The sequence below is a fragment of the Nerophis lumbriciformis genome, linkage group LG06 (assembly GCF_033978685.3).
Source record: "Nerophis lumbriciformis linkage group LG06, RoL_Nlum_v2.1, whole genome shotgun sequence".
Classification (NCBI taxonomy): Eukaryota; Metazoa; Chordata; class Actinopteri; order Syngnathiformes; family Syngnathidae; genus Nerophis; species Nerophis lumbriciformis.
The window spans coordinates 1,200,001-1,215,000 of NC_084553.2; the positions used below are offsets into that span (position 1 = coordinate 1,200,001).

General features: G+C 35.4%; 1 protein-coding gene across 2 annotated transcripts in view; it reads right to left on the reverse strand.

Moving 5' to 3' along the window:
• LOC133608386 (neuropilin and tolloid-like protein 2) overlaps nucleotides 1–15,000 on the reverse strand; it is a 51,943-nt gene that overhangs the window by 809 nt on the left and 36,134 nt on the right. For both annotated transcript variants that reach the window (XM_061963585.1, XM_061963586.1), the window contains exons 8-10: nucleotides 7,391–7,504; nucleotides 7,176–7,306; nucleotides 1–351 (exon numbers count right to left, since the gene is read on the reverse strand). The exon at nucleotides 1–351 is cut by the window's left edge and continues 809 nt beyond it. In XM_061963585.1, the coding sequence (XP_061819569.1) occupies nucleotides 1–351; nucleotides 7,176–7,306; nucleotides 7,391–7,504 (596 nt within the window). The remainder of the gene's footprint in view (nucleotides 352–7,175; nucleotides 7,307–7,390; nucleotides 7,505–15,000) is intronic.

The window sequence follows — 15,000 nt, forward strand, 5'->3', positions numbered from 1 at the left end:
CTTCTTGTACGTGCCGCTGGAGTTGAAGGTCTTCATGGGCGGCGGCTTGGAGAAGTCGTTGTGGTAGGAGAGCTCCATGGAGCTGAGCGTGGTGCGGCTGTGCTTCATGCTGCCGCCGCCGCCGCCGCCGCCCGGCGCCACCGAGCCCTGCGAGCCGCAGTGGTGCTCGTGGACGCAGCGCGACATGGTGGACGAGCGCCGCACCTTGTGGAAGCTGTCCAGCTCCTCCGACAGGTCGGCCATGTCCGACGACAACTCCTTGTCGCGCAGGGAGAAGAGCTCGTAGTGCGGCGGGTCGAAAACCTCCTGCAGGCCCGCCTTGTTGAAGACGCCGGGCCGGCGGGCGACCACCTGCCGGAGACACCGGACACTTTTCACACGGAGACACTTTCCACCACACTCACACTTTTGTGCAACTTCAACCATCTAAACTGCTTTTTGTTTCCATACATTCACTTGACCTGCAGCACGCCACACAAACATGGGGACCGCCACGGATACATTTAGACAAACACGAACATTTAGACCACCACATATACATTTAGACAAACATGTGGACCACTACAGATACATTTAGACCACCACAAAGTGATTCAGACCACCACAAATAGATTCAGACCACCACAAACACATTTAGACCACCACAGACACATTTAGAGCACCACAAATACATTTAGAGCACCACTAATAGATTCAGACCACCGCAAATACATTTAGACCACCACAAATGGATTCAGACCACCACAAACACATTTAGAACACTACCAATACATTTAGACCACCACAAATGGATTCAGACCACCACAAGCACATTTAGAACACTACCAATACATTAAGACCACCACAAATGGATTCATACCACCACACATAGATTCAGACCACCACAAATACATTTAGACAGCCAGTGTCAGTCACAAATAGATCTAGACCACCACAAACACATTTAGACCGCCACAAATACATTTAGACCACCACAAATAGATTCAGACCACCACAAACACATTTAGACCACCACAAATGGATTAAGACCACCACAAATAGATTCAGACCACCACAAATATATTTAGAGCACCACAAATACATTTAGAGCACCACAAATAGATTCAGACCACCACCAATACATTTAGACCACCACAAATAAATTCAGACCACCACAAATACATTTAGACAGCCAGTGTCAGTCACAAATAGATATAGACCACCACAAACACATTTAGACCGCCACAAATATATTTAGAGCACCAAAAATACATTTAGAGCACCTCAAATAGATTTAGAGCACCACAAATAGATTCAGACCACCACAAACACATTTAGACCACCACAAATGGATTAAGACCACCACAAATAGATTCAGACCACAACAAACACATTTAGACCACCACAAACCCATTTAGACCACCACAAATATATTTAGAGCACCACAAATACATTTAGAGCACCACAAATAGATTCAAACCACCACAAATACATTTGGACCACCACAAACAGATTCAGACCACCACAAATACATTTAGACCACCACAAATACATTTAGAGCACCGCCAAAACATTTAGACCACCACCAATACATTTAGACCACCACAAATAGATGCAGACCACCACAAATAGATTCAGACTACCACCAATACATTTAGACCACCACAAACGGATTCAGACCACCACAAATAGATTCAGGCCACCACAAACACATTTAGACCACCACAGACACATTTAGACCACCACAAATATATTTAGAGCACCACAAATACATTTAGAGCACCACAAATAGATTCAGACCACCGCAAATACATTTAGACCACCACAAATATATTTAGAGCACCACAAATACATTTAGAGCACCACAAATAGATTCAGACCACCGCAAATACATTTAGACCACCACAAATGGATTCAGACGACCACAAACACATTTAGAACACTACCAATACATTTAAACCACCACAAATGGATTCATGCCACCACAAATAGATTCAGACCACCACAAATAGATTTAGACAGCCAGTGTCAGTCACAAATAGATTTAGACCAGCACAAACACATTCACACCGCCACAAATACATTTAGAGAACCACAAATACATTTAGAGCACCACAAATAGATTTAGACCACCACAAATAGATTCAGACCACCACAAACACATTTAGACCACCACAAATGGATTAAGACCACCACAAATAGATTCAGACCACCACAAACACATTTAGACCACCACAGACACATTTAGACCACCACAAATATATTTAGAGCACCACAAATACATTTAGAGCACCACAAATAGATTCAGACCACCAAAAATACATTTAGACCACCACAAATGGATTCAGACCACCACAAACACATTTAGAACACTACCAATACATTTAGACCACCACAAATGGATTCATACCACCACAAATAGATTCAGACCACCACAAATACATTTAGACAGCCAGTGTCAGTCACAAAATGATCTAGACAACCACAAACACATTTAGACCGCCACAAATACATTTAGAGCACCACAAATACATTTAGAGCACCACAAATAGATTTAGACCACCACAAACAGATTCAGACCACCACAAACACATTTAGACCACCACAAATTGATTAAGACCACCACAAATAGATTCAGACCACCACAAACACATTTGGACCACCACAAACACATTTAGACCACCACAAACACATTTAGACCACCACAAATACATTTAGAGCACCACAAATAGATTAAGACCACCACATATACATTTAGACCACCACAAACAGATTCAGACCACCACAAATACATTTAGACCACCACAAATACATTTAGACCACCACAAATACATTTAGAGCACCACCAAAACATTTAGACCACCACCAATACATTTAGACCACCACAAATAGATTCAGACCACCACAAATAGATTCAGACCACCACAAATAGATTCAGACCACCACCAATACATTTAGACCACCACAAACGGATTAAGACCACCACAAATAGATTCAGACCACCACAAACACATTTAGACCACCACAAATACATTTAGACCACCACAAACACATTTAGACCACCACCAATACATTTAGACCACCACATATGGATTCAGACCACCAAAAATGGATTAAGACCTCCACAATTAGATTCAGACCACCACAAACACATTTAGAGCACCACATATGGATTCAGACCACCAAAAATGGATTAAGACCTCCACAATTAGATTCAGACCACCACAAACACATTTAGAGCACCACAAATACATTTAGAGCACCACAAATAGATTCAGACCACCACAAATACATTTAGAGCACCACAAATACATTTAAAGCACCACAAATAGATTCAGACCACCACAAATACATTTAGACCACCACAAATAGATTCAGACCACCACAAACACATTTAGACCACCGCCAATACATTTAGACCACCACAAACACATTTAGACCACCACAAATAGATTCAGACCACCACAAACACATTTAGACCACCACCAATACATTTAGACCACCACAAATGGATTCAGACCACCACAACTGGATTCAGACCACCACAAATAGATTCAGACCACCACAAATACATTTAGACCACCACAAATAGATTCAGACCACCACAAACACATTTAGACCACCGCCAATACATTTAGACCACCACAAATGGATTCAGACCACCACAAATGGATTCAGTCCACCACAAATAGATTCAGACCACCACGCAGACATTTAGACCACCACAAATAGATTCAGACCACCACAAACACATTTAGACCACCGCAATACATTTAGACCTCCACAAATAGATTCAGACCACCACAAATAGATTCAGACCACCACCAGTAAATTTAGACCACCACAAATGGATTCAGACCACCACAAATAGATTCAGACCACCACAAATACATTTAGGGCACCACAAATAGATTTAGACTACCACAGACACATTTAGACCACCACCATTACATTTAGACCACTAAATATGGATTGAGACCACCACAAATGGATTAAGACCACCACAATTAGATTCAGACCACCACACACACATTTAGACTACCACAAATACATTTAGAGCACCACAAATACATTTAGAGCACCACAAATAGATTCAGACCACCACAAATACATTTGGACCACCACAAATAGATTCAGACCACCACAAATACATTTAAAGCACCACAAATACATTTAAAGCACCACAAATAGATTCAGACCACCACAAATACATTTAGACCACCACAAATAGATTCAGACCCCCACAAACACATTTAGACCACCACCAATACATTTAGACCACCACAAATGGATTCAGACCACCACAAATGGATTCAGACCACCACAAACACATTTAGACCACCACCAATACATTTAGACCACCACAAATGGATTCAGACCACCACAACTGGATTCAGACCACCACAAATAGATTCAGACCACCACAAATACATTTAGACCACCACAAATAGATTCAGACCACCACAAACACATTTAGACCACCGCCAATACATTTAGACCACCACAAATGGATTCAGACCACCACAAATGGATTCAGTCCACCACAAATAGATTCAGACCACCACGCAGACATTTAGACCACCACAAATAGATTCAGACCACCACAAACACATTTAGACCACCGCAATACATTTAGACCTCCACAAATAGATTCAGACCACCACAAATAGATTCAGACCACCACCAGTAAATTTAGACCACCACAAATGGATTCAGACCACCACAAATAGATTCAGACCACCACAAATACATTTAGGGCACCACAAATAGATTTAGACTACCACAGACACATTTAGACCACCACCATTACATTTAGACCACCAAATATGGATTGAGACCACCACAAATGGATTAAGACCACCACAATTAGATTCAGACCACCACACACACATTTAGACTACCACAAATACATTTAGAGCACCACAAATACATTTAGAGCACCACAAATAGATTCAGACCACCACAAATACATTTGGACCACCACAAATAGATTCAGACCACCACAAATACATTTAAAGCACCACAAATACATTTAAAGCACCACAAATAGATTCAGACCACCACAAATACATTTAGACCACCACAAATAGATTCAGACCCCCACAAACACATTTAGACCACCACCAATACATTTAGACCACCACAAATGGATTCAGACCACCACAAATGGATTCAGACCACCACAAATAGATTCAGACCACCACACATACATTTAGACCACCACAAATAGAGTCAGACCACCACAAACACATTTAGACCACCACCAATACATTTAGACCACCACAAATGGATTCAGACCACCACAAATGGATTCAGACCACCACAAATAGATTCAAACCACCACAAATACATTCAGACCACCACAAATGGATTCAGACCACCACAAACACATTTAGACCACCGCCAATACATTTAGACCACCACAAATGGATTCAGACCACCACAAATGGATTCAGACCACCACAAATGGATTCAGACCACCACAAACACATTTAGAGCACCACAAATACATTTAGAGCACCACAAATAGATTCAGACCACCACAAATACATTTAGAGCACCACAAATACATTTAAAGCACCACAAATAGATTCAGACCACCACAAATACATTTAGACCACCACAAATAGATTCAGACCACCACAAACACATTTAGACCACCACCAATTACATTTAGACCACCACAAATGGATTCAGACTACCACAAATGGATTCAGACCACCACAAATAGATTCAGACCACCACACATACATTTAGACCACCACAAATAGATTCAGACCACCACAAACACATTAAGACCACCACCAATACATTTACACCACCACAAATGGACTCAGACCACCACAACTGGATTCAGACCACCATAAATACATTTAGACCACCAAAAATATATTCAGACCACCACACACACATTTAGACCACCACCAATACATTTAGACCAGCACAAATGGATTCAGACCACCACAACTGGATTCAGACCACCACAAATGGATTCAGACCACCACAAACACATTTAGAGCACCACAAATACATTTAGAGCACCACAAATAGATTCAGACCACCACAAATACATTTAGAGCACCACAAATACATTTAATGCACCACAAATAGATTCAGACCACCACCAATACATTTAGACCACCACAAATGGATTCAGACCACCACAAATGGATTCAGACCACCACAAATAGATTCAAACCACCACGCAGACATTTAGACCACCACAAATAGATTCAGACCACCACAAACACATTTAGACCACCGCCAATACATTTAGACCACCACAAATGGATTCAGACCACCACAAATGGATTCAGACCACCACAAATAGATTCAGACCACCACAAATACATTTAGACCACCACAAATAGATTCAGACCACCACGCAGACATTTAAACCACCACAAATAGATTCAGACCACCACAAACACATTTAGACCACCACCAATACATTTAGACCACCACAAATGGATTCAGACCACCACAAATGGATTCAGACCACCACAAACACATTTAGACCTCCACCAATATATTTAGACGACCACAAATAGATTCAGACCACCACAAATGGATTCAGACCACCACAAATAGATTCAGACAACCACAAATATATTTAGACCACCACAAATACATTTAGAGCACCACAAATAGATTCAGACCACCACAAATACATTTATAGCACCACAAATACATTCAGACCACCACAAATACATTTAGACCACCACAAATAGATTCAGACCACCACAAACACATTTAGACCATCACCAATACATTTAGACCACCACAAATGGATTCAGACCACCACAAATAGATTAAGACCACCACGCAGACATTTAGACCACCACAAATAGATTCAGACCACCACAAACACATTTAGACCACCACCAATACATTTAGACCACCACAAATTGATTCAGACCACCACAAATAGATTCAGACCACCACAAATAGATTCCGACCACCACAAATAGATTCAGACCACCACAAATAGATTCAGACCACCACAAATACATGTAGGGAGACTGTGTGGTTGTAGATGTGAGTGTGTTCCTTGAGAGCAGGCGATGATTTGGGGTGTTTGGAAGCATGAATTAGAAGTACATCATTTCTCAAAGGCAACATTTCTTGGGTTTTCAGCGCACCTTTTGGAGCGGATGGCCGAGGTGTTTTTCCCTCAAAGTTCTGCCTGAAGTTACCTTCTTCCTGGGCTGCTTCATCTGGACCAGGATGGAGATGATGAGCAGAACCAGGACGATCCCGGACGAGACGCCGATGACGGTGCCGTGGGTCTTGGTGATCTGATGGAAGAGACCGCTCGATCGCTTCTCTGGACGAGCAAACACAGCACAAGGTGAAATATTCTCGTAGCGGAGAGAACGTTCAAAGATGAGACCCCGGTCTCGGGTCGGACCTTTGCAGTGGTTTTCGTCCCAGGGGTAGACGCAGTTCTGCACGCCGTTGCACACCAGCGAGTTGTTGATGCACATGTTGCTGTGGCAGAAGAAGGTGTTGGCCGAGCACGGAGCTGCAACACACACAAAGAGGAAACTACAACTAAGAAACACGCAACAATCAAAGAGCTGGTGCGTGGCAAGTACAACACTTACAGTATTCACACTTTTTAGGGCGCAACAAAACAATAACATTTTCGAAAGAAGATGAAAGTTAATGAATGGTGATGATGATGAGAGGAAACTACAACTCAGATGCGGGTCACAATCAAACAGCTGGTGCATTATAAGCACCACACTTACAGCATTAGCACTTTTTAGGGTGCAACAAAATAATTATAATGTCCGAGAGAAGATGAAAGCTCATGAATAATGATGATGATGAGGAGAGGAAACTACAACTCAGACGTACGCAACAATCAAACAGCTGGTGCTTAGTAGGTACAACACTTATAGTATTAGCATTTTTTAGGGCGTAACAAAACAATTTAATTTCTGAAAGAAGATGAAAGTTAATGAATGGTGATGATGATGAGAGGAAACTACAACTCAGATGCACGTTACAATCAAACAGCTGGTGCATAATAAGCACAACACTTAGAGTATTAGCACTTTTTAGGGCGCAACAAAACAATAACATTTTCGAAAGAAGATGAAAGTTAATGAATGGTGATGATGATGAGAGGGAACTACAACTCAGATGCACGTTACAATCAAACAGCTGGTGCATAATAAGCACAACACTTAGAGTATTAGCACTTTTTAGGGTGCAACAAAATAATTATAATGTCCGAGAGAAGATGAAAGCTCATGAATAATGATGATGATGATGAGAGGAAACTACAACTAAGAAACACGCAACAATCAAAGAGCTGGTGCTTGGCAAGTACAACACTTAGAGTATTCACACTTTTTAGGGCGCAACAAAACAATTACATTTTCGAAAGAAGATGAAAGTTAATGAATGGTGATGATGATGAGAGGGAACTACAACTCAGATGCAGGTCACAATCAAACAGCTGGTGCATTATAACCACAACACTTACAGTCTTAGCACTTTTTAGGGTGCAACAAAATAATTATAATGTCCGAGAGAAGATGGAAGCTCATGAATAATGATGATGATGAGGAGAGGAAACTACAACTCAGATGCACGCAACAATCAAACAGCTGGTGCTTAGTAAGTACAACACTTATAGTATTAGCATTTTTTTAGGGCGTAACAAAACAATTTAATTTCTGAAAGAAGATGAAAGTTAATGAATGGTGATGATGATGAGAGGAAACTACAACTCAGATGCACGTTACAATCAAACAGCTGGTGCATAATAATCACAACACTTAGAGTATTAGCACTTTTTAGGGCGCAACAAAACAATAACATTTTCGAAAGAAGATGAAAGTTAATGAATGGTGATGATGATGAGAGGAAACTACAACTCAGATGCAGGTCACAATCAAACAGCTGGTGCATTATAAGCACAACACTTACAGTATTAGCACTTTTTAGGGTGCAACAAAATAATTATAATATCCGAGAGAAGATGAAAGCTCATGAATAATGATGATGATGAGGAGAGGAAACTACAACTCAGACGCACGCAACAAGCAAACAGCTGGTGCTTAGTAAGTACAACACTTATACTATTAGCATTTTTTTAGGGCGTAACAAAACAATTTAATTTCTGAAAGAAGATGAAAGTTAATGAATGGTGATGATGATGAGAGGGAACTACAACTCAGATGCACGTTACAATCAAACAGCTGGTGCATAATAAGCACAATACTTACAGTATTAGCACTTTTTAGGGTGCAACAAAATAATTATAATGTTCGAGAGAAGATGAAAGCTCATGAATAATGATGATGATGAGGAGAGGAAACTACAACTCAGACGCACGCAACAAGCAAACAGCTGGTGCTTAGTAAGTACAACACTTATACTATTAGCATTTTTTTAGGGCGTAACAAAACAATTACATTTTCGAAAGAAGATGAAAGTTAATGAATGGTGATGATGATGAGAGGGAACTACAACTCAGATGCAGGTCACAATCAAACAGCTGGTGCATTATAAGCACAACACTTACAGTATTAGCACTTTTTAGGGTGCAACAAAATAATTATAATGTCCGAGAGAAGATGAAAGCTCATGAATAATGATGATGATGATGATGAGAGGAAACTACAACCAAGAAACACGCAACAATCAAACAGCTGGTGCTTAGTAAGTACAACACTTACAGTATTTACACTTTTTAGGGCGCAACAAAACAATTTGATTTCAGAGAGAAGATGAAAGTTAATGAATGGTGATGATGATGATGATGATGAGAGGAAACTACAACTGAGAAACACGCAACAATCAAAGAGCTGGTGCATTATAAACACAACACTTACAGTATTAGCACTTTTTAGGGCGCAACAAAATAATTATAATGTCCGAGAGAAGATGAAAGCTCATGAATAATGATGATGATGAGGAGAGGAAACTACAACTCAGACGCACGCAACAATCAAACAGCTGGTGCTTAGTAAGTACAACACTTATAGCATTAGCATTTTTTTAGGGCGTAACAAAACAATTTAATTTCTGAAAGAAGATGAAAGTTAATGAATGGTGATGATGATGAGAGGAAACTACAACTCAGATGCACGTTACAATCAAACAGCTGGTGCATAATAAGCACACTACTTAGAGAATTATCACTTTTTAGGGCGCAACAAAAATGACAATGTCCGAGAGAAGATGAAAGCTCATGAATAATGATGATGATGATGAGAGGAAACTACAACTAAGAAACACGCAACAATCAAAGAGCTGGTGCGTAGTAAGTACAACACTTACAGTATTCGCACTTTTTAGGGCGCAACAAAACGACACACAGGCGTGTGCCCGGAGCGTAGAAAAGCGCATTAAGCTCCGCCCGTGCGACGCTTCACGGACGCGCTGATGGGAGAAAAAAAACAACACCGGCGTTCACGCGGGCGTGGCCCCCACGCGCCGTGCCAATTAATATCCTTGTCTAGTCGGGCGGCTAATGAAAATATTAGGCCGCACTAAACGAGGAAACGCTTTCTCGCCTGGAGAGTCGCACTTCTTTGTGTGCGTTAGTCACAACACACACACACACACACACACACACACACACACACACACACACACACACACACACACACACGCACGCTTACGCAACAGCCAACGAGAGCCGCAGCTTGCTATTGTTTGTTTATCTGGCGGCAATGATCCTTTATTAGCGAGCGCTGATGAAGACGCTCCATTAGGACACGTCCACTAAACGAGTCTCTGGAGGGTCTAAAAAGGGACGCAGAAACACTTAAGAGGACCAGCAGGGACCAGAAGGAGCCGCGTGAAAACCCACTCCTGCTGCACACCATCCTGCAGCACATGCTCACAAACTATGCTAATGCAAATTTACGTGTGCTAAAACCCTGTTGTCATGTTAGCGCATTTTATATATTGACTTATGCAAATGAGCAAATGTTTATTATTGTGATTATTATGGTCTGCAGGAGGGTTTGTAACATTTGTAATATAATAAGAATAAAATACTCGACTTGAAATAAAATGAGATTTTACGGTAAATTTTAAAAGGAGATTTAACAGTCAATTTCAAATCAAATTCGACGTTAAACTTAAACTCATAATCTAAATTATATCCACATTTACACTTAAAATTGTTGGAATAATTGTTTGTAAGTTATCACAAAAAGAAACGTATTATGAATGCTGTCTTTCGAGGCCTAACAAGAGGAAGAAGGCTCGTGAAACGCCACTGTGATTTCAACACGGATCTGCTCAACTTCCAGAGGAACTCTCTTTGAAGTGTTAAAACGAACTCTCTCTGAAGTATTTCACAAACTCTCTTCCAACTATTTGGTAACCCGAGGTCAACGCTATTTACGACCCGCTGCCCTCTTGAAGTCGCTGTGGTCAGGAGACGGGAGGGGTTATCCATTGTCCTCCAACACCTGCCCCAGCTGGATCCAGGAAGAGCCCAAGCCCGAGAAATCCTCTTCTTGGTCTTCAAAGCGACCGAAAACAATGACTGTTTTACATACTTCCCATTCCTGCTGTGACATGTGTTGGTGCGTGAACATTGAACATCTGAATAAAGGAGGAGACGAAAACCTTCTTGCAGGACTGTGCAGAGAGTGCAGTGGCCATGTCTCTCCTCAATATTGAGTCCAAATTGAATTCTGTCTCTGTTTGATTCCTTGCCTTTTGTCTTGTTTAATAGATGTCCTCAGTGTTTGAACGTGACAAAAATACTTTAAACATCATATTCAATCTCAAATGTAAAGATAAAATTAAAATGACATTAAGAATTAAATTCAATCAATCAATTCTCAAATCTCGTTGACATGTATGACTTAAGTGTTATTATGACAACGACAATAAAAGGAATTGATTGAATTGATTGATTGAAATCAAACGTTACATTTAATATTGAATTCAAAACTAAATGTAAAGTGCAATATTATAAAGGATTTAATTTTTTTTTTTAATTACATTTAAAATCAGATTTGAAATCAGAATGATATTTTCAATCACATTCTACATTTAAGATAAAATAAAACATTCGATACATAATATCATTTTAATTCAAATTCAAAATTACTGTCAGACTTAAACAAATGTTACATTTAATATTGACTTAAAAACTAGATTTCAAAATGATATTTAAAAGTGAGTAACACTTAGGAAAGGAAATTTAACGATAAATTTCAAATTGTATTTAACAGTAAATTTCAAAATCAAATTCGACGTTAAATTTAAATTCAAAATCAAAATTCTATTCACAATTACACTTAAAATACTTTAAACATCATATTCAATCTCAAATTTAACATTAAAATCAAATTTAGAATAAAATTAAAATGACATTAAGAATGATATCAAACGTTAAATTTAATATTGAATTCAAAACTAAATGTAAGGTGTAATCTTATATAGGATTTAAAAAAATGTAAAATAACATTTAAAATCAGATTTAAACTTAAATTTGAAACCAGAATGATATTTAAAATCACATTCTACATTTAGAATAAAATAAAACATTTGATACATAAAATAATTCAAATTGATATTCAAAATTATATTCAAAATTACTTTGAGAATCAAACAAACGTTACATTTAATATTGACTTAAAAACTACATTTCAAAATTATATTTAAAAGTGAGTAACACTTAGGAAAGGAAAATTAACTGTAAATTTAAAATGATATTTAACAGTAAATTCCAATTTAAATTCAACGTTAAACTTAAACTCAAAATCAAAATTCTATTCACAATTACACTTAAAATACTTTAAACATCATATTCAGTCTCAAATGTAAAATTAAAATCAAATTCAGAATAAAATTAAAATGACATTAAGAATGATATCAAACGTTAAATTTAATATTGAATTCAAAACTAAATGTAAAGTGTAATCTTATATAGGATTTAAAAAAATGTAAAATAACATTTAAAATCAGATTTAAAATTAAATTTGAAACCAGAATGATATTTTAAATCACATTCTACATTTAGAATAAAATAAAACATTTGATACATGAAATAATTTAAATTGATATTCAAAATTATATTCAAAATTACTTTGAGAATCATACAAACGTTGCATTTAATATTGACTTAAAAACTACATTTCAAAATTATATTTACACTTAGGAAAGGAAATTTAACTGTAAATTTAAAATGATATTTAACAGTAAATTCCAATTTAAATTCAACGTTAAACTTAAACTCAAAATCAAAATTCTATTCACAATTACCCTTAAAATACTTTAAACATCATATTCAATCCCAAATGTAAAATTAAATCAAATTTAAAATTAAATGAAAATGACATTAAGAATGAAATCAAACGTTAAATGTAATATTGAATTCAAAACTAAATGCAAAGTGTAATCTTATACAGGATTTTTTTAAATGTAAAATAACATTTAAAATCAGATTTAAAATTAAATTTGAAACTAGAATGATATTTTAAATCACATTCTACATTTAGAATAAAATAAAACATTCGATACATAAGATAGTTTAAATTCAAATTCAAAATTTTCTTCAAAATTACTTTGAGGATTAAACAAACGTTACATTTAATATTGACTTAAAAACTACATTTCAAAATGATATTTAAAAATGAGTAACACTTAGAAAAGGAAATTTAACGGTAAATTTAAGATTATATTTAACAATAAATTTAAAATCAAATTCAAAGTTACATTTACAATCAAAGTCATCGTTAAACTTAAAACCAAAATCTAAATTCTGTACACATTTACACTTATAATAATTTAAACATTATATTCAATCTCAAATTTAAAATTAAATCCAATTTATAATAAATTAAAATTAGATTAAGAATTCAATCCAATGTGAAATGTAATATTGAATTCAAAACTAAATGTATAATGTAATCTAAAATCGGATGTATAATTAAATTTGAAGTCAAAATTATATTTCAACATTTAAAATCAAATTTAAAATTCAATATATTATCGAATTCAAATTGATATTCAAAATTATATTCAAAATTACTTTGAGAATTAAACAAACATTACATTTAATATTGACTTAAAAACTACATTTAAAATTATATTTAAAATTGACTAACACTTCCTATATAAAATTGTATTCAAAATGACATTTAAAATGACATTAAGGGCTAAATTAAACATTTCATTTAATATTGAATTCAAAACTAAATTACATTTAAAATTGAATAACAAAATCAATACAATTTTTAAAATTTCATTCAACATCGAAAGTCAGACGTAAAGTTCAATTTAAAATGTATTTTAAATTTAAATTTAAAATGCAAATTCAATATTAGATTTAAAACTCAATTTAAAATGTATTTTAAATTTAAATTTTAAATTAAAAATTTAAATTTAAATTTTACATTAAATTTTACATTAAATTTTAAATTTTAAATTTTTATCATACATTTAAAATTTAAATTTTAAATTTAATTTTTTTAATTTAAATTATACTTTTAAAATTAAAATTGTATATTTAAAATTTAAAATGTAATTTTTACATTGAATTTAAAATTTAAAATTTAAAATTAAAATTTAAAATTTAAAATTTAAATTTAAAATTTAAAATTTAAAATGTAAAATTTAAAATTTAAAATTTAAAATATAAATTTTAAATTAAAAATTTAAATTAAAATTTTTAATTAAATTTAAAATTTAAAATTTAAAATTTAGATTTAAAATTTAAAATTCTAAATTTTAATTTAAAATTTAAAATTTAAAATTTAAAATTTAAAATTTAAAATTTAAAATTTAAAATTTAAAATTTAAATTAAAAAATGTTAAATTTAAATTTTTTAATTTAAACTTAAATTTAATTTTAAAATTTTAAATTAAATGTAAAATTTACATTTTAAATTTTAAATGTAAAATTTAAATTTTAAATGTAAAATTTTAATTTTAAATGTAAAATTTTAATTTAAAATTTAAAATTAAATGTAAAATAAATGTAACATTTTAATTTAAAATTTAAATCTTAAATTATAAATTTTAAATTTTAAA